This window comes from Cebus imitator, unplaced genomic scaffold (genome assembly GCF_001604975.1).
Source record: "Cebus imitator isolate Cc_AM_T3 unplaced genomic scaffold, Cebus_imitator-1.0 Scaffold15, whole genome shotgun sequence".
NCBI lineage: Eukaryota > Metazoa > Chordata > Mammalia > Primates > Cebidae > Cebus > Cebus imitator.
In genome coordinates, this window is record NW_016107330.1 from 5616185 (window position 1) to 5640314 (window position 24130).

Sequence of the window (24130 nt, forward strand, 5' to 3'; positions counted from 1 at the left end):
ACAGGTCACATGCCCAGAAGCTGGGTCTGCATGGGGGTCTCCACTAAAACCCCCCTGGAGTTGTCATTTGTGTAGGACCTGCCCAAGCCACTCAGGGCAGAACATGGGTTGGTTAGTCCTTGGCTGGCTCCAGGATCTCCTGTCACAGAACTGAGCAGAACCATGTCCTGGGCCAGGGCATCCTCATACGCGTACCTCACGGTATGTTTACTACACCTCCCCACCCAAGACAGATGGGTTTCTGCTAGGGTACTGACTGCCACTGTGGCCACAGACTTGCCAGCCAGCAGAGTTGAGAGCAGGGACCGTGAGGGGCTGCAGCTGAGTGAGGGGGGCATGGGAAGCCTGGGAACCTCCAGAAAAATGGGGAAGGTGGACCCCATTGCTATCTGAAGTCCTGGGCCTGAGTGTGCAATACACACACACACACACACACACACACACACACATTCACACAGAGCCACAGCAAAACCGCACGAAGAGTTGCAGAGGGAATTTCCCAGGGCTGTGGGCTTGCAAAGCAACTTGGATGTTTGAAAAGTAACTAGAAAGAGTACGTGTGTTTCGAGAGGCTACAGAGGGGACCAGTGACGGCAGCCCTGGTGGCCAATGGGCTAGATAGAGACTTTTAGATAATGTTGACTTTCTTCTTCCTCCGTCTCCCCTTCCTCCCTTTCCTCCTTCTTCTTAAGTTTTAAAGAGTTGCTAATATTTCGAACTTAGATTTCACGTAAAAATCCACATCCCTAGTAGCTCTAGACAAACAAAAAAAGTAAAGTAGAACATCTGGTAACATTAAGACGACATTCCTGCCTGACAGCAATCTGCAGCCTCCTCTACGGGGGGCTGGTGGCCTCATTTGCCACAGTCCCGACCACAGTCCCCGCCATCCTCATGTCTCTCTGGCACCAAATCCGAGTGACAGGAGCTACATACTCGTGCTTACGCTGGTTTTTGTTTGCTTCTTATTGGTTTGGTTTTTGTTTTTGTTTTTGTTTTTGTTTTTAGACCGGGTCTCACTCTGTCGCCCAGGCTGCAGGGCGGTGGCACCATCTGGGCTATCTGCAGCCTCCCCCTCCCGGCTTTAAGTGATTCTCCTGCCTCAGGCTCCCCGAGTAGTTGGGATTACAGGCATGGGCCACCACTCCTGGCTAATTTTTGTATTTTTAGTAGAGACGAGGTTTCACCATGTTGGCCGGGCTGGTTTTGAACTCCTGACTTCAAGTGATCCACCCACCTTGGCTTCCCAAAATGCTGGGATTACAGGCATGAGCCACCACGCCCGGCCAAGCGCTATTTTCTTCTTGTCATGGAGTCAACAGGAAAGCACATGTCTGTATCCAAAGCATAGTTGATGTACTTCCGGAAATATGAGAAAGAGTATGTTTCTTTGTAGACGTGAAAAGTCTTCCTAAGTGTTTAATATGTCAAGAGTGTTTAAGTCGAAATAATACCACCTAAATGCCCTTATGAAATAAACCACCGCAGCCCTTGCTCACCCCAGCTCACTCACTTACGTTCCCAGGCAGGTCCCTGAAGGTAACTCAGGCAGTCCTGGACCAGGTTTCTCCGGGATGCAGGGTCTGGCAAGGGCGTTGCCCTCGGGGGCTTCTCTGCCCTCGGGGGCTCAGAGTGATCATTCTGTTCTATCTGGTATCTCAGCAAAGGAGAGGAATTAGGGGATTCCCAGCATCTCCAGTCACTTGGTGTGGTGTCAGTTTCCTTCTTCCTGGAAAAGTGGTGTAGGGACTTTTCTTCCAACTGCTGGGAGCACACAGCACTTGGCATGCCACGCTGCCCTCCACTGGGCAATCAAAAGTGCCAGCTAGACAGGGCAGGGGTTCTAAGGCAGCCTCCGCAGCCGGGCCTTTTCCGTCAGTGGGGAGGTGAGGATGCAGGCGTGGGTGGAAGCTGGGAAGGCCACGATCATTGGTGGCCAGGCCACTGTGGTTGCCGAGAGCTAGGGCTTCTTACCCACAGGCAGGAAACTGCTCCTAAAAGGTTTTGTAGATTTGGGGGAAAGTAATTTGCTTCTCAAAGCTTGTTGGAGAGCCATAGGCCGGTGACCTAGAAATTTGCACATCTCAGGTCTGGGCCAGTGGGAGCTCCAGGTTATAGAGCCAGGCCTGGGCAGGGTAGGGGTGCATCCATGCTGCCTGCAAGGGGAGGTTGGGGGCTCCATGAGTGTGTGACTACTCACCTGGCTGTGTAGCCTCGGCTCCCGCGTGTCTACAACTGGGGGAAACTGGACCTGCCTCCTGGGGCTGTCAGGAGATAATTAGTCCTTCTAAAGAGCATCGTAATCCGCAGATCAAAGGGGGTTCAGAGCTACACACTCACTTCACAGGAGCACTGCCAGCCTGAACACCTACTCCAGCGGGTGGCTTCTGCTGTGCAGACCCTCCACGGTGCCATCTCCTACAGGATTCGCCTGGCCTTGTCACTGTTTCCCCACGCACTCCCAGGGTCCAGGCTCAGGCCTCCCCTGGGAACTCCTTTACCTGCCAGTGGCTGCCATAGTTGGAGAGTTCCTAGGCAGCACTGATGATGGACAGTGGGGAACTACTAATGCCCTAACTCATAGATGGGGAAACTGAGGCTGGGGAAGTGAGGTGAAGTTATAGGACCTCCCAGCAGATCTCAGCCCCTTGCGATCTCCCCCACCGAACGGTACGCGCACGCAGCATTCCCTTCACTTAGGTGATGGCCCGTCACACCAAAGATGAGGGAAGGAAACGTCCCGGGACCACTCCCCTGCCCGCCCACTCTTTCTGACCTCTCCCAGCCGGCTCTGGGGACCTCGGCTTCTGGCAAGGCTGTCACAGGGTGTCAGGAGACGAGGGAGACACTGCAAAGTCGGGGAGGCCAGGCAGGGGCCAGGGGCCTTCAAAGACCGGGGCTCCAGTGGTGCCACGGCCGTCCCTGCGACACCGGCCATCTTTCTGCCCCCCCGTGTCCCCAGGAATGACCGCTTCGGGGATGCACCGAGTGGCCGGGCCGGACGCACAATGGGGCGACGCGGCGGCGCTCTCGGGGCACTCGGGCCAGTCTGGGCGCCGCGGCGGGGCGGGGGAGGGGGCGGGGCGGGGCGGGGGCGGGGCGAGCCTCCGCCGTCGCCAGCCCGGAAGGAGCTGGAGGAGGAGCCGCGGGACTGGGAGTAGTTCCCACGTGAGAGGCTCAGAGGCCGAATTCCTCGCGTGCGGCGGCCGCGGACCGCCCGGCGTCCGGCCGGACGGAGAGCCCTGATCCAGGGCGCCGGGGCGGCCGAGCGGGCGGCAGGGGCGGCTCTCGGCTGCGCCCCGATGCGGCGGTGACCCCTGGGGCTGTGAGCCCGGCGCGCGCCGTCGGAGCCCCCTGCGCCGCCGCGGGAAGCGCCCCCCGGGCACCCGGCATGCGGGCGGCAGACTCGGGCTCTTGGGAGCGCGTCCGCCAGCTGGCAGCGCAGGGCGAGCCGGCGCCTTGCTGCGGAGCGGGGGCCGGGCCCGCGCGCCCCCCGGGACCTGCAGCCTGCGAGCCGTGCGTGGACGCGGCGGGGCCCGGTGATCGGCCCCGTGCCGGGGCTCCCCGGGTCCGAGCCGATGGCGACTGCAGCCAGCCGGGTAGGTGCGCGCGGGGCGGGGCGGGACGGGCGGCGCGGACACAGGCCCGGGAGCCGCCGGGGCCGGGCGCGCGAGGGCGCTCGGAGCCGGGATCGGGAAGCAGCTGGTGGCAAAGTTCTCGCGGCGCGCAGAGCCCCAGCCCCGGGCGGGTGCAGCGGGAGGCGCGCGGGGCGCGAAGTTAGTTCCTCCGCGTGGGGACCGCGGCTCGGGGGCTGCACCGGGAGGCCAGGACCGCGTCTGCAGGAGCCGGATGATCCCGCGGCGCCTAGAGACCCAGCTCCGGGCTGGACCCCGCGTCTGCTGGGGGAAGCGTGGGAAAGGGGCCAGCCCCGCGCGAAGTTGGGTCGGCCCCCTGGGACCGCACCTGTGAGCCATCTGGCGGCCACCGCTGAGTGCCGAGGGGAGCCCCCTTCACCGCCGCCCCTCCGAGGCGAAATTGATGCCTCGCGTTTGCTAGGAGCCGGGAGATTGCTGCGTTTCTCATGCACTTGAACTCCGAGTAATGCAGAAAGAGAAATTGCAGAGGTGGAGACACAAATGCAGTGATCTAATTGCGTATGGTTGGCTAATCCGCCCCAAGTGGAGAACAGCGTTTTACTGTTAAAGTGTTCCCAGTGGGTGTGCCCAATCCATCCCACTCAGGCCTCAGCTGTCTTTCTTCCCCTTCCCCCTCCCCCCAGGTTAGGGCACGGGGATGGGAGAGAGGAACCCCCGCTGCAACGTCTTGACTGGAGGAGGAAGAAACCATAGAAGACGCAGGGCTTTTCTGAGAAGGGGCTGCCATCATCAGGTCCAAGTTCTGAGTACTTTTTCCGGGAAAAATGGGAGGGAAAGGCACAACATGATTAGTCCTTATTTATTGAACACCTATTGTGTTCTAGTAATTCACATGCAACATATCCTTAAAATCTTATCACAACCCTGGGAGGGAGGCTGTGTTACCTCGAGATAACAAGGATGGGAAAAGAAAAGCTCAGAGGTTAAGTGACTTGCCCAAGTTCCCAGAGTTCTAAGTCATGGTGTTGGAACTCCAAATTTTGTTCGTGGAAATCCAAAGCCTTAGCACCATAATACCTCTGCCAGGCAGCAAGCTCACTAGCTGGGGAGCACACGGGCTTATTTACCTAATAATTGTTTCTTTCCTGTAAGAAAAAAGCCAACCACAAGGCCCCCTATTCCTGTTTTTCCTGTGTTATCCTCCCCAGAAGATGGAAAGCCGCCTTTGGATGTCAGGGCAGAGTATTCCTCTCTCCTGTGTAGGAGTTTTCCTTTTCCTGCCTTTTCCCCAGTTACACGTAGCAGAGTCCAAGACAGGTTGATGTAAAACAGCATAGATGCGAAGAGTAAGCAGATGGGAGAGCTTGGGCAAGTTGCTTCATCTTTTCAAGACTCAGTTTACTCATCTGTACAGTGGAAATAATAATGGTACCAACTAAAGATTTGTCATTCCAAAGATGGTGTCTGTAAAGCACCTTGCCTCACTCACGGTAAGTGCTTATTGCATATTACTTCTCAGCTCCTTCTGATGTTACATGCTTGCAGATTACCCGTCAGTGCCCCACTGACTCAATTTTCCATTAGATGGTGGTGCTCTCTGCTCCTCCACCCTCATGAACTATGTCAAGATGACTTTTGTCTTATCTGTAAAATGCTTCAGTGATCTGAGGCTGAGTGTTAGGTCAGTGGAAGTTGTTATTATGAAAACGTGCAGGAGATGGCTGGGTGGAGATAAGGCTGGTTACTTTGTGTCTATATAGACTCCAGTTGTGTGTTTATAATAATATCCTAAGGACACAGTGTAGCCCAGGAATGCCTGTTTCCTAGGTCTAGGGGTGGGTGGTTGTTATTCCTGCAGCCCTCATGTTGTGCCCATTTTAAAAGAGAGCGCATTGGAAACCTCTTTTCCTGATTTACAGATGACATCACTGGCATGAAACAAGATCAGACCAGCAGCTAAACCAGAAAGTTTTGAGTTTTCTCTACCCCACTGCCCTTCTCTCTTTCTGGTCTCTGGTTCTTAAAAACCAAATCGAGTTTCTGAGAACTTCCATGATCTCCAGGCATTGAGGGAGGACAGCCTGCCATGAGAATGGTTTCAGAAACCATGGGCTGTTACGAGGGGATTTCCTCTAGGAGGGAGCTGGAAACTCTTTGGCCCAAAGCTGCCAGCTGAACTTGTTGCTGAAATAAACATTTCACCCAGGCTGTGAGGTGACTATTCTTCGAATCTCAGCGCTTGATCCCAAGTTGAATGTGGTACTCAGTTTAAGGAGCTGAAAGAGGTGCCCTGTTGGATGGGAGCGTCTGTGAATTGGCACTTTCAGAGATGTGGGGAAGCAGAAAGGTAGAGGGGGTGCTGGCCTGGTGGGATGGAGGCCTGAACACCTTCAGTTGCTCAGGGAGAATGTCCTGAGGTCAGCAGGTGATGGCCCTGTAATGGTGACAGCTCTGGCCTCCCGGGTGGATGATCAAGGCACTGGAGCAGGAGGTGCAGACGTTGGATGTTTGCACAATCCGTTCCTGCTTCTGCCTCGATTGTATTTTACTCTGAGATACTCCACAACTCAGTTTCCCCGTTGGCACCAAGGGAATAACTCCTTCTGAGGGGCAGATCATTCCAGAGCCCCCTCGGAATGAACCAGGTCCTCACTGGAGTTTTTTAAGCTGGGAACAGGAATCCAGTTTTTTGATCTTTCATTGTCCATTCATCCAGTCACATTTCTTGAGCATCTGCTCCGGGCCAGGCACTGTTGTAGCTGCCAGGGATATGGCAGCAGAGGAGATGACTGCAGCCCCGGTTTCCATGGAGCTTACATTCTGTGGGAGGAGATTTCCAGTAGGCAAATAGGCACAGGATATGTCCAGAGATGGTGTAAGAGTTATGCAGAAAAATAAAGCCAGGGAGAAGTTAGAATGATGGGAGCAGGCGCTGCTTTGTATTTAGGTAGGGTGGACAGAGGCAGCACGTTCCAGAATGAAGTGAGGTGCTTGGGTGCTGAGTTTCAAATGCAAGAGGGTGTTGTTGATGAGCTAAAGGAACTAAGCCATATTTTAAAAGGTGGTGGGAAATTAGCATCTTTGTAGACAAGGCACTCCATGGGTCTGTAACTAAAGCCTTTGCACTCTAACCCCATTGCTCCATTTAGCATTTCTCTTTACCCTGAGCTCAGAAAGCCACGTGGCCTTACCCTGCCTCTCCACATCCTCTACCTTTTAAAAAATCTGTATTATTGTATTGTGATGTTCATTTGTGTTCTTCTTGCCCCTCCCCTTTAATGAAACCCGTGGTTGAGGGGACTGCGGCGGGCACTTGCGAGTCTTTGTGTACTGGTTCTCAGCGCTGTTCCTTCCCGGGGACCAGTTATGGTGTGAAACAAACATGATGCTTTGTCTTTATGGACAAAGCAACCCCGTGGGGAGGTGCAGTTGCTAATCCCATCCACAGATGGGGAAACTGGTCCTTAGGAAAGTTCAGTCATTGCCCAAGGCCACACAGCCAGTGGGTGTCACAGCCAGGAGTTTATCATCCCAGACTGTAGACCTCAGAGCAGTGTGGAAAGACTTCATGTTGCTGTAAAGAAGGTAGACCCACATTATTTCTGATCTCTTTTTCCTTTACACTTTTATCCTTTTTTAAAAAAAAAAAAAAAAAAAAGCTTGTCCTGTCCTTGGCACTCTTGGTTTTAAGCCACTCAAGCATTTGCTATCTTTCTGCTGTTAGCAATTTCGGCGGGAGGTCAGCTCTCTGTGAGCCATTCTGAAAAGGACTTCTGCTGGGACTGGATGAGATGAAATCTCCACTGCTTGGAATTAAGGGCAAGGGCAGAATGCAGGCAGTGGAGGGCTTGGTTCTTCTGGACAATCGGGGTGAAAGCCACGGCTTAGACCTGTTTCCCTGGGGAGTCTCGACCTGTGATCCAGCACCCTCCACTGTCCACCCTGTGTGTGGTCCAGTGTGATGGACTGAACTTTACCCTTCTGCCAAGGCTGGTGGCATGCCATAGTGGGTACAGGGCACAGGTTTTGGAATCAAACACACACTGGTTTGAATTTGTCAGCTCTGCTCCTTACTAGCTATATGCCCCCAAGCAAGTTATTTAACGTCCCGAGCCTCAGTTGACCCTTCTGTAAAATGGGAATCTTATTACCCACATCAGAGTTGTTGGAAATCGGACAGGAATCTGTATGATTAGCATTGTTTCTACCTGCCGGGTCTGATGCCACCCATGCCGTAAGGGAGGAGGGGGAATTCCTATTCCTGCAGACTCCAAAGGACTTGACGTGTATGTGTTTAAAATATATAGAATACATTTCCTTTTTATTTTTGAAGTTTGAAGTATTGGGATTTACTCAGACAGGTGACTCGAAGGGATGCTAGCTGCATATTTGGCCTTCTGAGTCATCATGAAATCTCCATAATGGGCAGGAAGCACCATTATGTTCTTTGTAATATTCCAGTTGAATGAACTGGACGATTTGCCAGGACCCTCCAGCCATTCTGGAGGAAAAAGAGTTTGTTCATTTTTTAATCATCTCAAGAGGAAAACAGCACCCCTGGCTCTGGAGTTAGCCTCCCGCATCCATAACACGGCAAGCTGACAAAAATGAAATCTCAGCACATTTGCATGTAGACAGATTTGAGCCCCAGCAGATAAGCACACCTAACCTGTCATTAAAGCCGGCCGAAGCCATTGCCCTGGGGATCCCGTGTTTGCTGTGAGTCACTAAGGGCTGTAAACACTCCAGAGAGACAGGCATGGTTATAAGGGGTGTGCAGGCGTGGAGTTATTTTAATGGATTTATTCTCTGTGAGTCTTATGTTGTGGGTGCTAGATGAGTGCCTTTCAGGGAGAGGGAAGGTCAGGCTTGCCTTCTGTTCCCGAGGACAATCTCTGTCTCCCTTGTGGCAGCCTCTGTGAAGGTGGGGACTCCAGGCTTTCTCTTGTCTGCTGTTTGGATGCCTTCAAGAGAGGCCAATTAGAAGACATAAATTGTAGCGATTCTCTGGAACTCTCATCAAATGGCATGAGCTCATCACGTGCTGCACCCAATTTGGAGGAAATTCACAGCCAGAATAGTGTAACAGGCACATGAGTGCTGCCTGACGTCCCAGCCCTGAACTGGGTGACACTAAGCCTGGCCTAAGGAGCGGGGAGCTGTTGGGCTCTGGGTGGGGTCAGTCCTCAGTCCACAGGGGGACTGTTTTGGGAAACACCCTCCACCTGGCACCTGGTGGCTAAACTGCAGGTGCAGACGGTCTCGTCTTTTGTTGCCTCTTGGATTTGGAGGCGGACTCGGGCTCCCAGCTAGTTCGGGCTGTAACTTCATCACAGGCATGGACTGTATTCACTACCTTTTAATTGTACAGAAGTTTCAGAAAGCGCTCCCTGGGGGATCGGAGAGTAGCAACAACAGCAGCTGCTGTTTCCTGGATGCCTTATTCCCTCCCCTCAGTGCAGCCTCACCAGCGTGCTCGTAACTTTGAAGTTATATGTGCCCAGGCAGGGAAAAAGGTGGATTTTTGTTCAGTCGGGTCCCATTGGCGTGGAAAGATCATTGACTGAGGGTCAAGCAGTAACCACGCGCCTTGTTCCATGCGTTTCTGTTGATCCCTCCATTCCTGCCAGCCAGCTGGCATTCTCCCCCTCTTACAGGGAGACCACCGAGGCCGGGAGAGGGTACACCAGTTGTGTTCCAGGCTGCTGTGCTGCCCTCCTGGGACTACTGCTCTTGAGGTTTTCCTTGTCAGCTAACGATGCCCCAGGCTCCCAGGGCACAGGGCAGGGGCTGAGATGCTGAGTGTCATGGGATTTTCTCCCTGGCACCTTCGGCTCACAGGCTTCCAATCAGCCAGAGCCAGTTGGGAGGGGAGCCTCTGGGGCCCAGAGTGGCCCCCAGTCTCTGTCTCCAAGAGACTCTGCCCCTGCCCCTTCACCCCAGCCAGAGGTCAGAGGCAAGCTGGCTCCTGATGGGAGGCCCCCCTTGCACCCGTTTGGAAACCTAGAATGCAGAGCCCTGAGAGGGAAGTCTGTGTAGGGCTGGAGTCAACCTGCTCCCTCTACAAGGTGAGGAAACTGAGGCCCGAGGCTGGGAAGGGATCATACCCCAGGATGTCACACAGTGAGACTTCCAGGGCCAGATATGAAACTTTAGAAAAGGCATGAGAGGCTGGGCACAGTGGCTCACACCTGTAATCCCAGCACTTTGGGAGACTGAAGCGGGCGGAGCACTTGAGGTCAGGAGTTCAAGACCAGCGAGGGCAACATAGTGAAACCCCATCTCTACTAAAACAAAAAAAAACAAAAATTAGCCAGGCATAGTGGTGCATACCTGTAGTCCCAGCTACTTAGAAGGCTGAGGCAGGAATATTGATTAAATCCAGGAAAGGAGGTGGAGGTTGCAGTGAGCTAAGATCACGCCACTGCACTCCAGCCCGGGCAACAGAGCAAGACTCTGCCTCAAAAAAAAGGAAAGAAAGAGAAGACAAGTCATGGGAATGTCTTGGCAGCACTGGAAGTTTTCACCCTTTACCGCCTTCCCCAACCTCCTCTGACCCATTGAAGGCGGGTCTCAGACTTTGGGGATTGCAGTGGTCTGAGGTGCTTGCTAATGTATAGATTCTCAGGTTCCTCTCCCCCGCCAGGAATCTGGATTTGTATCAAGTACCCTGTGTAATTTTGACATTCCACAGATTAGACTTTGAGAACCTCTGCCCTTTGCTTTCCTGGGATTGGGTTAATTTTAGAGAAAGAAACCCAGGAGGTCACAGGCTGTGGTTTACGGGAGGGCACGGGCCGTGGTTTACGCTGTGTTGCCCAGGCTGGAGCCCAGGGGTGATCAGAGCACACTAGCGCCTTTTCACTCCCACAGGTGGCCCGAAGTACCCAGTCACCTAGATGGACATCTTAGTTAAATCTCGCTTTTTTTCCTTTTTGTGCCAACCCCTACCCGGACACATGTGTTCCCAGAATCTACTAGAAAGAGGCACATGTATTTCTCAGTCTTGTGAACTCGAAAGGCTGTCCTGCAGCGAGAGAGCAGGCAGAGGCTTTGGTGGCGGCTGTTCCGGGCTCCAGGCTGCCCACCAGCACTCCTGTGCTTCCCATTCATCCCGAATTCCTGGCTCCTTGAGCCCCACAGAGGAGCCAAGGTGCTGGGCGGGGTGCTAGGAGGCAGAGGAGACAAAACTCTTGTCCTGTTACTCACCCACCTGCGGGGCCTGTTCCTCCATACTTCCCAGCGGGGCCCCCCACCCTCTCAGCCCCGCCCCGGTTCCCTTTCAATGTCTGCGTGATGCCGTTCACGTGGCCGAGCATCCAGTTGAGTTCTTGTCTGTGCTTCCTCTGGCATCTCTACCCGTGTCAGTCAGACAGCGGAGAGCCACGTGGGGGAGTTTCTATTTACTCTCTGCCCTTTGGGGAGGAGAGCCAAGGGGCTTGGGAGATTGCAAGGAGACTCTGCGTGTGGCCCTCCCCTGCGTGGTAGCCCCTGGGCTTAAATGCAGCTGGTGTGACTGAAGAACTGAGATTTAAGTTTGACTTAATTGTAAAAGGCCACAGGTGGCTAGTGGCTCCCATGTTGGAGCTGACCCTGAGTCAGAGCATGAGGCTAATGAGTGTTTCCAAGGCTTGGGAAGTCTGAGATATGTGTTTTTCCACCAAGAAAATGCGTGTTTTCCACCCACAAGGAGCTGAGCCCTGATATCACTGGGCTCAAATGCAGATTCTCACCCCAGAAATTGACTCCAGGGTGCAGTTCAGAACCCTGCACTTTTTTTAATTGCACTTTTTATATTGTGGTAAAATGTCATTGACCGTTTTAACCGTTGTTAGATATTCCGTTCAGTGGCATTAGGCACATTCAGTGTTGGATGACCATCACCACAATCCACTTCCAAAACTTTTTCATCACCCGAAACAGAAACTGTGTCCATTCAAGTCTAACTCTCCATCCCTCTCCCGCCCCAGCAACCACTGTGCTAATGTCTACCTCTGTATATTGGCCTATTCCAGGTACTTCATCTAAGTAAGATCACATAGTTGTTGCAGGATTCTGTGCTTTTTTTTTTTTTTTTATTGCATTTTAAGTTTTGGGGTACATGTGAAGAACATGTAAGATTGTTGTATAGGTACACACATGGCAGTGTGATTTGCTGTCTTCCTCCCCTTCACCTATATCTGGCATTTCTCCCCATGCTCTCTCTCCCCAACTCCCCACCCCCCACTATCCCTTCCCTATTTCCCCCTCGACAGACCCCAGTGTGTGATGCTCCCCTCCCTGTGTCCATGCGTTCTCATTGTTCAACAGCCACCTATGAGTGAGAACATGCCATGTTTGATTTTCTGTTCTTGTGTCAGTTTGCTGAGAATGATGGTTTCCAGGGATTCTGTGCTTTTTAAACATTTATTTATTTTTTGACATGGAGTCGTGCTCTGCTGCCCAGGCTGGAGTGCAATGGTGCAATCTCTGCTCACTGCAACCTTCGCTTCCCCAGTTCAAGCAAATCTCCTGCCTCAGCTGCCCGAGTAGCTGGGATTACAGGCATGCGCCACCGCATCCGGCTAATTTTTTGTATTTTTAGTAGAAACAGGGTTTCACCATGTTGGCCAGGCTGGTCTCGAACTCTTGACCTCAGGTGATCTGCCCGCCTCGGCCTCCCAAAATGCTGGGATTACAGACGTGAGCCACTGCACCGGGCCCTCTTTTTTCATAGCATAGTTGTGAGTGCTAAACCCCAGGACCACTCCTTGCCCTGGGGTTTTGAACAGAAGGGCACCTGCTGCTTAGACGCTGCAGAGAGATAACCCTTCCTTCAGTGCCAGAGAGATTTTCTGTTCAGCAACAGGGTAGTCTGCCCCAGGAGGCAGTGGGTTCCCCAGCACTGGAGGCATCAGGCAGGGACTGGGTGTGCCCCACCAGGGTACCAGAGTGGTCACTGGGGGGCTGCTTCTGGCCAGCATCCATCTAAATACTCAGCTTCCCATCCTGGCCTCCCGTTGCCACCTCCATCTCTCGTTTCAAAGAAGGGTGGGGAGGCTGGGCCGGCGGCGCCTGTGGCTCTGCAGCCTCCTTCATACCATGACCATTCCCTCCTGCCCGACACCTTCAAACCTCTGACCCAGGCTGAGGATCATCGCTGATCTGGAGTAGCCCTTCTTCCAGCGCCTCTGGCCTCTGTGGCATTCCCTTAAACCTCCCCAGCCATGGGGGGAGGAGTTGCTGGGCTTGCATTTCCTCACTGCCAGCCCCCAGCCTTCCTGTGCTCCTTTGAGGCCATGTTGGGTGTGCTCACAGCTGACCAAGGGGCAAACCTGCATCCCTGGTGTTCCCTCTGCAGGGATACAGGCCACCCGTTGGGTTCTGGGGCAGTCACAGATGCCTCCCCTGCCAGGCTGGGCTGCCTTCTCCCTCCCACCAGGGTACAATGCTCCTGCAGGCGTGGGGTGGACATGTCTACCCTGGGTGGCATCTTTCCTCTTTCTGGCACCCTCGAATGACCTCTGAGGAGCTCCATTTTATTTATTTATTTATTTTTTGAGACAGAGTCTCCTTCTGTCTCCAGGCTAGAGTGCAATGGTGCCATCTTGCCTCACTACAACCTCCACTTCCTGGGTTCAAGCTATTCTCCTGCCTCAGCTTCCAGAGTAGCTGGGACTACAGGTGTCCACCGTCATGCCCGGTAATTTTTATATTTTTAGCAGAGATGAGGTTTCACCCTGTGGGCCAGGATGGTCTTGATCTCTTGACCTTGTGATCTGCCCGCCTCAGCCTCCCAAAGTGCTGGGATTACAGGCGTGAGCCACCGCACCCAGCCCCAGAACTCCATTTTATAGATGGGGAAATGGAGGCTGACACAGCGTGATCCCTCTGAGCCACTGCTGTCTGTTAGAACTTTCCGCAAAGCTGGAAGCGGTTTGTATCTGCATTGCCCAGGATGGAAGCCCCTGGGCTTAACTGTAGCTGGTACGACTGAAGAACTGAGATTTACATTTTACTTAACTGTAAAAGGCCACATGTGGCTAGTGGCTCCCATGCCGGAGCTGGCCTTGAGTCAGGGAATGAGGCTGATGAGGATTTCTGAGGCCTGTCTCAGCTTTGGAAGCCTGAGATGTGTGTTTTTCCACCGTGCTCACCTAGGGCTGCCATGCTTCTCTGTGTGGCCCCCGAACCACCATCCTTAGAGTCACTCAGGGGCTTGTTGTTTCCTGGACCCCATACCCACCCAAACAATCAAAAACATCTGGGGGCCGGGCACAGCGTGGCTCACACCTGCAATCCCAGCACTTTGGGAGGCTGAGCCGGGTGGATCATTTGAGGTCAGGAGTTCAAGACCAGCCTGACCAACATGGCGAAACCTCATCTCTACTAAAAATACAAAAATTAGCCAGGCATAGTGGCATGCACCTGTAATCCCAGCTGCTCTGGAGGCTAAGGTGGGAGGATGGCTTGAACCTGGGCAATGAAGGTTGCAGTGACCCAAGATCACGTCACTGTACTCCAGCCTTGGCAACAGAGCGAGACCCTGTCTCAAAAAAAAAAAAAAAAAAAATCTGGGAATGTGCTCAATAATCTGCATTTTAAACAGACCCCACCCCCACCCCCAGATGATGCCAGCTCACACTGCATTTTGAGGACTGAGGCTCCAACACCTGCCGTCTTTACTTCTGTGGGTCTTCCCAGCATCAGGGGCCCAACTCTGTCCTTTGTGCCTTTTCCCCCATCCACATCCCCCAGAATCCCATGAGCTGGGCCAGCGATTCTCCAGGTGTGTTGCCAGGACCAGCAACATCTACAGCGCCCGAGGACATAGCAGATATGCAAATTCTCTGTCCACTCCAGACCCAAAGAATCAGAAACTCGGGGTCTTAACAAGCCCCCCAAGGCAATGTTGATGAAACTATAGTTTGAAAGCAGCCACTGAGCAAGACTGCTCTAGAAACCTTCAACTTCTAATTTTTCCTCTTTCCCTCTCTCTCCCCTCCCCTTTCCTCTTCTCCTGGTACCCTGGCCTGCTCCCTCCCCAGCTGCCAAGGGCTGGTTGGCCCTTCTATGTCTAGAGCCTAATGGATGTGTCACTAGATGGTCTGTCTGCCTTTCACAAGGGCCTTTAGAGATCCTGGCCTTACCCAGGGGACAGCCCTAATGGTGCTGTTAGTGGGGCAAGCGGAGCAGCAGCCTGTAGTACCCCCGCCCCCATCTTCTCCCAACACCCCAGGTGGTGGCCGCCTGCTCCCCCAGTGCCAGAATTTCCGAAGAGCAGAGGGCCAGATGGGCCCATTTCCCTGGAGCCTCCAAGCCCACCTGCCCCTGGGGAACGCCTGGATGATGTCCGCCCAGCCCACAGCTGTGCTCAGCAGACAGTACTTTTCCATGTCACATGTCCCCAGTGTGTAGAAAGGCAGGGGAGGTGAAGGGCAGAACATCAGCCCTGGCTTTGCAGCTGACCTGCTGTGGGACCTTGTACAGGTCACTCACCCTGTGGACCTGTGTCCCTGTTTGGTGAAGTGAAATCATAGTGTCAGCCTGGCCTAGCGCGTAGATTTGTGCTTTACAAGAGCCCGTGCAGGTGGAAGTGCTTCACTCACACTGGGGCGCCTCAGAGATGCGGTTGGTACCATCGGTTGGTAGCTATAGGATGCTGGTGAGGACAGACCTGTACCTGGGCCACCAGCTTGTCCTATTTTTCCCAGGACTTTACTGGTTCGCCCCTGAACGTCCCACACCATGGGATATGCCTTGGTCTCAGGCAAACTGGGCTGGTTGATCACTGGTGCTCTGCTCCACTGTGCCAGCCACACTTGGCTGCTTTTGCCATATAGAAAGGGATCCCAGCCAGGTGCGGTGGTTCACACCTGTAATCTCAGTACTTCGGTAGGCTGAGGCAGGTAGATCACAAGGTCAAGAGATCAAGACCATCCTGGCTCACACGGTGAAACGCTGTCTCTACTAAAAATACAAAAAATTATTCAGACGTGCTGGCACATGCCTGTAGTCCCAGCTACTCGGGAGGCTGAGGCAGGAGAAACGCTTGAACCCCGGAGGCGGAGGTTGCAGTGAGCCGAGATCACGCCACTGCACTCCAGCCTGGGCGACAGAGCAAGACTCCATCTCAGAAAAAAAAAAAAAAAGGGATCCCTGCAACCCTCCCAGCAGCTAAGGCCTCGCCTACCTGCCTCCCGCTTTAGATTTCCACATCACTTTGATCCCTCCTGCCCGGCTGTCACTCCCAGCTCCTTCATGACAGCAGGCATCAATTGATGACCTTTGCAGCTCAGATTCCAGCCGACCAGCTCTTTATCATGTCACATTTGTCCGTTTGCTCACTTCATCACTCATCCCATAAGTACTCACCAGGGCCCAGCTGAGCGCCTGGCACCGACGGCTGAGCAGGACAGACCTTGCTCTCATGGCACTTACATTCTGGAAGAGGTTTGTTCTGTCTAGAACGCCCAACTGAAACCAGAAAGATACCCTCCCTCACCTTCTCCCCAGATGCGACAGGCCTCCTTGTTCACCCACACGGCAGACATCCAGCACCTGCTTTGTACTCGGTTTTGTGTGAGGATCCGCAAACGTGACGGTCCCCCTTCTGCCTCCAAGGGAGGAGCTCAGGGTCTCTCTGACCCACGAACCACCCTGGCTCATCCCTACCCTTCGCCTTGCTAGTTCCCATCCCTCCCTGTCCTGGGCCTCCAACCTTTCTGGGAGCCTTTCTTGCTCATTGCAGCCCCTCTGGGCGTCATTCTTGCAGTGCCATCTGCAAATGTCACCCAGATCACAGCGTGGCAGAGAGTGGCCCTGCAGAAGGTGAAGATGGCACCTCAGCAAGCGTGCATCTGTGCCCCGTGTGTCTGAGCCCCGTGTGTCTGAGCCCCGTGTGTCTGAGCCCCGTGTGTCTGTGCCCCGTGTATCTGCACCCCGTGTGTCTGAGCCGCGTGTGTCTGAGTCCCGTGTATCTGCACCCCTTGCTGGGTGTTATGGGACCAGAGGAGAGCCTTCATCATAGACCCTGCTGGTTAATTACTTGCAGGTTTCCTCAGAGCACCTACTTTGGGCCAGATCCCTTTCTAGTTCCTTGCGGAAGAGGTCAGTTTTCTCTTTTATGAGTTGTGTGTTCTTTCCTGTCTTTCCCTTCCCCCTCCGTCTTCAAGGACTAGCGAATCCGTTGCCACCTCTTAGGTTCTGTTCACCATCTCCCGGCTGTAAATAATCACGTCCCCTCCACCTCTGCCCTCCTATCCTTCTTTGATCACACAAAGTCCCAGGTCGGCTTGTAGGAGGACCCCTGGATCTGTCAGCCTCCTGAGTATGGGGCCTGGGTGGGTTGACTGAACACCCTCTCCTTCCCTCCCCAGTGTGCCTGCGCCCTCCAGGGCCTGCATGAGCGCTTGCTGCGATGTCCCCTTCACCACTTTCCTGGCATATCCCTGATAGAGCTGAGCACACTGAGGTCCGCGACAGCAGCTGGTGCTTTGGGTGCTCCAGACAGCATCTGGCTCCTCTCAGCCTTCCCAGTGGGAGTCTGATTTTCCAGGCTGTGCCTGGAGCTTGGCCACCTCCTTGGAAGGCACTGATTGATCCCCTTTAGAGGTGACTTGAATCCATACCCAGCAGGCAGGCCGGTGCTACCTTCTCATAGCAGAGCTGGAGCACACAGCCCCGGAAGTTAGGAATTTAGCAAAAGGGCACCTTGGCTTTACTCTGTGCTGGGTGGTGTTTCAGGCGTATCAGCCTGTGTAGGAGAACTGGCTCCCCTCCCTGAGCGAGGACAGGTACACAGACACAGGGCTCTGAACATGGGGACGTTGAAGTCCAGGTAGCAAGTGCTTAGGGCAATGAGAGCCCGACTGCCTGGGTGCAAATTGTGCCAACAGTGGGGACCCTGAGCAAGCTTTTTAACCCCTCTGAGCCCCAATATCCCCATCTGTAAATTGGGGCTGCAAGCCCTATCTAGTAGGGGTTTTATGGAGATTAAGATCACTTGTATTAGTTCAAAATGGACTGGATGCAGTGGCTCATGCCTGTAATCCCAGCACTTTCAGAGGCCGAGGTGGGCAGATCACCTGAGATCAGGAGTTCGAGACCAGTCTGGCCAAAATGGCGAAACCCCATCTCTACTAAAACTACAAAATTAGCCGGGCATGGTGGCAGCGGGCACCTGTAATCCCAGCTACTCAGTAGGCAGGAGAATCGCTTGAACCCAGGAGGTGAAGGTTGCAGTCAACGGAGATCATGCCAGCCTGGGCAATAAGAGCAGAACTCCACCTCTTAAAAAAAAAGTGGGTGCTGGAGTGATATGAGACTCACCAGACAGATGGCAAGTCAGACAGGCCCAGAGCCCAGTGGTCCCTAGGGCGCCATGCCCTGGGGCAGGATCCAGATTGCTGGGGGCAAATTTTGGGTTAGCATCCGCCTGGGCTTTGCTCTCTTGGCGACAGTCAGTCAGAATCTCATGCATTGTGAGAAGCTCACACTGGAGACTCTTGGGCAAGCTGCTTAATCTCTTTGAGCCTCAGTTTCCATATCTTGTAAAATGGGAATGATTGTAGCCACCCTGCAGGGCCCACACAGTAGGAACGTGGAGCTGCTGCCTTATTCATAAGCCAGCTTAAATACTGCGTGCAGTACAGTGGATTGGAGATAGTGATGTTTATCTATTTATTCATTTTTTGTTTGTTTTTCTTTTCTGTTTTTTGAGATAGAGTCTCACTCTGTTGCCCAGGCTGGAGTGCAGCGGTGTGATCTTGGCTCCCTGCAACCACCACCTCCCAGGTTCAAGCAATTCTCCTGCCTCAGCCTATTGAGTAGTTGAGATTATAGGCGTCCACCACCACCACGCCAGGCTAATTTTTATACTTTTAGTAAAGACAGGATTTCACCATGTTGGCCAGGCTGGTCTTCAACACCTGACCTCAGATGATCCACCCGCCATGGCCTCCCAAAGTGCTAGGGTTACAGAGGTGAGCCACTGCATCCAGCCTATTTATTCCTTTAGACACAGGGTCTTGTCGCCCAGGCTGGAATGCCATGGCAGTATCATTGCTCACTTCAGCTTCAAACTCCTGGGCCCAAGTCATCCTCCCGCCTCAGCCTCCTGAGTAGCTAGGACTACAGGCACACACCACCATGTCTGGCTAATTTTTTAAAACTTTTCTTTTATAGAGACAGGGTCTCACTGTGTTGCCCAGGCTGGTCTCGAACTCCTGGTCTCAAGTGATCCTTCCACCTCAGCCTCCGAAAGTGCTGGGATTACAGGTGTGAGACTCTCACCCAGCCAGTGATGTTTATTAAGCGTGTAGTCCGCATCGGCAGTATGGGAGGTACCTCTGCATAGGCTGGAGTATGTGTATTTGAGGGCGTGTGTTCTCGGGCCATCTCCTCTGCTTGTTGGGATATGGAGAGCCATGACAGTGACAGCTTTGAGCATTGTTGTCCACTGCACAGGCTCAGGGTCCAGGTGCTGTGCTGAGCAGTGATAACAGAGGTCCCTGCCAGGCTGGACAGAGAGACCCTGAGCACCTCCACTGGAGGTGGAAGGGAAGGGGAACTATCACATGAGCCCAAGTTACAGGGGGCCAGGGTTGATCTAGGGAAGTCCTAGGGCTCAGCCTCAGGAGTGCCAGGTTCCAAAGGCAGTGACACAGCCTGCCCCAGCCTGATCATCCCTTGGGGAGGGGCCTGCCTCCCTCTGCACCCCTGAAGTGCTTAAATGCCTGGGAGACAGAACTGATTGGTCCCTGCCTAACCAGTAGTTTAGCAGACCATGGATCAGGTGACCACCCTGGTCCAATCAGCTGCCTCTGTAAGAGTGGGCGGGGTACTTGATACAGAGAGCTGCGTCCTCCCAGGGGCCGTGGGAAAGTAGCTGTAGTGGGGGAAACTAAGGGCAAGGAAGACAAATTGACTCACAATGTCTAGTGCAGTTGTTCCTCTTGAGTTTGAATACCTTCAGGGATTGGAAACTCACTTCCTCTCCAGGCAACCCCTACAATGTTTGATTCATTTTAAGCATTCACTCACTTTTATGTTGAGCCAAAAATTGATCTCATAGTGGCATCCACCCATTGGCCTGTGTCCAGCATTTGAGGATCATACATGCCGAGTCCTTCTCCTCGACGTGATAACCCCCCTGTTGTAAGAAGACAGGCACGGTGGCACGGGGGCCAGCTTCGTTTCTCCGGTCAGTTTTCCTCCCAGCCAGGGCAGAGGAGGTGGGTTGGGTGGTTGGGAGCACAGAAGGTCTTGCCTTGATCCTCTCGGCTGAACCAACCTTAGATCTCTCGTCCCCCACTGGGAGCCCTTTGTGAGGGTGGAGGAAGAACTGCTGGAGCCTGTACCTTCTCTTGCACGTCCTAGGGAAGAATGTTCCCCAGGCTGAGCTATGTGTTCCTGGCTCTCTTGATGTTTGTTTAAGAGGACACAGCAGGAGCTCAAAGACATCCGGCAGCCCCTCTGGACCCAGGCAGGGAGAGGGGCAGGTGGAAATGGCTGTGGAGGGTGGATGAGGCTAGCTCAGTAGCCTGGGCCAGGCCAGGCAAGTGGAAATGGCCAGACAGATGTCATCTCCCTCGCCCCCACATTTTTTTTTTTGGAGAGAGGCAGTCTTGCTCTGTCACTCAGGCTAGAGTGCAGAGGTGCAGTCTCATCTCACTGCAACCTCCACCTCCGGTTTTCAAGCGATTTTCCTGCCTCAGCTTCCCAAGTAGCTGGGACTACAGGTGTGCACCACCACGTCCAGCTAATTTTTCTATCTTTGAGTAGAGACGGAGTATCACTATATGTTGGCCAGGCTGGTCTCAAACTCCTGACCTCAGGTGATCCACCTGTCCTGGCCTCCCAAAGTCTGGGATTACAGGCATGAGCCACCATACTCAGCTTCATTCCCCTTTCTGTAGCCTGCCCTGCATCCCCACGCCCATGCCCTCAGGTCAGAAGGAACCCAAAGGCATGCAGTGGCAAGTTCATATATTCCTTTTAGGGTCCGTGAGTAGTGTCCATGGCCAAATAAACAGTACTCACCTCTTGGTCCTGAGAACATGTGCCCTCAGCAGACAGATTACAAAAAGAGGAGGGCGAAGATGGAATAATACATTATCTGCCGACTGTTGAATAAAGGAGATTGAATTTCTCTTCGGGGAATTTTTAACCTGAACCAGCAGCCTACCTTCCAGACCAGGGCAGCCAGGGTTGGTGGGTTGGATTGGGAGAGGCGGGGGGTTCTGGTTTTTTTACCACACTTCCCCAAAATTAGCTCTTTGCGGGGGAATGTGCAGAGAAGATGCTCATTTAGAAGGAGATGTATAGCTTTCTCCGGAAATCAGGAGCAGGGAAGATTTCCTGGGCACCAAAGTTATCCTGAGTTAATTTTCATGAATGCTGAAAGGATCGCAGTTGAAAACTCTTTGCTTCTGCCCATGGTCTTTGCTAAAGTCCATGCCGTCTGCTCACCAAAGAAGGATCAGAGAGCTGCTGTCCTCTTGTCTGGCTTCCTGAGTTTGGGCTTCATTGTCCCTGGCATGGCTACTAGAGAGTAATTAGAACCTTGCTTTGGTATTTTGTTGCATTCCTGGGATATCTGCAGCTATGGGCCGTCTACCGCTGGAGGTGGGGTGACCTCATGGCCTGATGGGTGATCCACTTGCAATTCCAGAGAGACATGGCAACAAGCCCACACGATACAGGGCTTGTTCATGTCCCAGGTTGCGTTACAATGCAAACACCTGCTCCCAATGAAGACTTTTATTTCTTCAATTGGTTTATTTTCTGCGGCTTTACCCAAGCGTGGAGGCAGTGTTGAAGCATCACAAGCTGTGGTGTTTATGTGGCTGGCTTTGTCTTACACCTCCCACCCCTGCCAGCCCTGTACGCCCAGGGGACACATATTTGTCCCCTCTCCTCCTCAAGCAGCCACAAGTGATCACGGAATTATTGCAGGTGTGTCAGGGAGGAGGTCCCCAGATGTTCCAGGGATATTTATGGTTTGAGGTTTATGGAGTGGGGGGAGGAAAAAGGAAAAATCTAGTAGAAGTTCCGCTCAAGAGAGTAGGGCGGGAGAAGGCCAACTCATGTGAATAAAACATGGAGATGAAAGAAACGCTTCTGACCTGCTCCAAGTGTTAACCTCAGTGTTTCTGCACACTCTTCTGTTCTTTATTCAAGCTGTGCACTTTGATTCTGCAGCAGCAGAACCCAGAACCCACTCTCCTCTAGTGGGTACCATTTTCTCCTGGGAGATGAGGGGAGGGGGTGGCTTCAAGGAAAAACAGGTTTTGTCATGAAAGCACCTCTGGCCAGGAGAGTGTGGTCCAAGGGGGGCTCCAGCTTGTCGGAAGGAGGCTTTTGTGCCTGGTACCAGCTCAGCTCGATGGGCACTTCTTGGGCTTAGAGCGCAGTTCAGGGGTGCACCAGCTGCTGCAGCTCATAATGCCTGGCTCCTGCCAGGAGGGTGCTCCAGGAGGACCCGGAAGGATGCTTCCCTGGGTAAAAGATTTCCTTGTCTGGGTTGGCAGGGTCTTCTGTAATCCTCTAAGAGAGACAAGCCTGGAGCTGGTCACCACGGGTGAAAATCCGGCATTGCCCTTCTATCTTCTGGCTTGTTGTGGTCTTGTGTTCTGTGGAACTGGATGTGAGCTGCGTATGCGTGTGTGTGTGTGTGTGTGTGTGTGTCTGTGTGTGTGTGGTGGGGGAGGAGAGCCTTGGTTTTTTTTTTTTTTTTTAATTTACATTTTTCGAATAGTTTTCTCCTCTGCTCTCCCTAGAGGCAGCCTGCAGAATGGAAACAGCATTTGACCTTTGTGAATTGTTAGCGGAGCTAGCCAGACCGACGGGGGAAATGCTCTGTAGGAAGTCAGAGGGCACTCAGAGCGGGAATTACAGTTCCATCGCTACCTTTTTCGGTCCATAAACCAGAGAAAGCTAGAGGGGACAGCAGCAGAATAGCACCCAAGCCTCCAGATTAGGATCGCATGGTCCCTTCCTCAGCAATCAACGCCCAGCTGCCAGAGACCCTACCCCAGAGACCTCTCAGCAAAGAAGGTTCTACCTGAGGGTTTACATCAAGAGATTCCATAAGTCCCTGGGGAACCAGGACACTGCTTCCTGGGAAGGGCTGGTTTCACAACGAGAAGGCAGTGTGGCTCTTGAGGGAGGAGGAGGGGAAATGTGTATGTAGTACTTTCCGTGTGCCCAGCACTGTTCTTTTATGTATAGACTCTCGATTAATCCTTACAACAACCTTGTAAGAGAGCCACCCTTACTCCCATTTTACAGATGACAGAACTGAGCCACAGAGAGGTGAGGTGACTTGCTGGAGACCACTTGGTTAGTAAGTGGCTGGGATGCCTGCATGCCTTGCTTGAAGATGTGTTTCTAGCTGTTTAGATGGCACTGCCTCTCAGGCTCAGTGAGTGTCAAAACCAAAAGTTGGGCCGGGCGCGGTGGCTCACACCTGTAATCCCAGCACTTTGGGAGGCTCAGGTGGGCAGATGAACTGAGGTTGGGAGTTCGAGACTAGCCTGACGAACATGATGAAACCCCATCTTTACTAAAAATACAAAAAAAATTAGCTGGGCGTGGTGGTATGCACCTGTAATCCCAGCTACTTGGGAGACTGAGGCAGGAGAATCACTTAAACCTGGGACGCAGAGGTTGCAGTGAGCTGAGATCTCACCACGGCACTCCAGCCCGGGCGACAGAGCGAGACTCTGTCTCAAAACAAAAACAAACAAAAAAACACACAAATGCTGGATATGCAGCGTCTGTGTCAGGGTCAAGTTTTCCTGTGGGGAAGTTCTGTCTTCAGACATAAAGATAACTCGGGGACTTGAGTTTGTCTGACTATTCCGCTCCCAGCTCCCTCTCCTAAAAAAAAAGAGCAACTCACATTTTTCTGTGTCTTAATTGTACGTTTGGTTCATAGAAGACACTGCTGAAACGCTCAGTGAAGTAAGGGTGTTTTTCTAATCCTCTTTGTTCATTTCTAGTCCTGAAGATTGTGGCCTGATGGGGCAGGGGAGACAGAGTCGTGGTGTCCCCGTTGGTGTCCTGCTTGCGTTCAGAAGCCATGCCCACAGAGGTCCCTGGAGATGGGATGAACTACTCTGGAATGGCAGGCCTCTCTGGCCTTCGAGTAGGCAGGAGTCCTAGGGAGACAGGAATGTACGGCTCTGGAGAGGCAGTCTCCAGTGTGGTCTGCTTGGTGTCTGGGACTGGGAGATGGGCCAGGGGCAGGAGTCAGGTGGGGAACTGGGCTTGGGCCTCCCGGCACCCCAGACTCCTGTGTGACCTGGCTGAGTCATGGTGCTGTTCCTGGGGCCTTGGGGTGGGCTGGCCTTTATTTAGGACAATAAAACCCACCACTGTCATATTCCCAGGGAGTTGGGATGATAAACAGAGACGCGAGCATTTGGAAGAGGGGGAAAAGCGCTTCATTCACACTTTATCAATATCAGCAATATCAGCCCGCCGCAAGGCCTTCTGCAGATGGAGGCCCCATCCTGTTCTGGACAGGGCGGGAGGCCTCTTGCCGGCCC

General features: G+C 53.2%; 1 protein-coding gene across 6 annotated transcripts in view; it reads left to right on the plus strand.

Moving 5' to 3' along the window:
• KAZN (kazrin, periplakin interacting protein) overlaps positions 1–24130 on the plus strand; it is a 1292076-nt gene that overhangs the window by 1069416 nt on the left and 198530 nt on the right. Inside the window, exon 1 of one of the 6 annotated variants that reach the window (XM_017502848.2) lies at positions 3156–3599. The exons of 4 other annotated variants lie outside the window; for them this stretch is intronic. In XM_017502848.2, the coding sequence (XP_017358337.1) occupies positions 3392–3599 (208 nt within the window). In that variant the 5' untranslated portion in view covers positions 3156–3391. Of the gene's footprint in view, positions 1–3155; positions 3600–24130 lie in introns of those variants that run through there. One more of the 6 variants, XM_037729874.1, reaches the window with a different exon arrangement.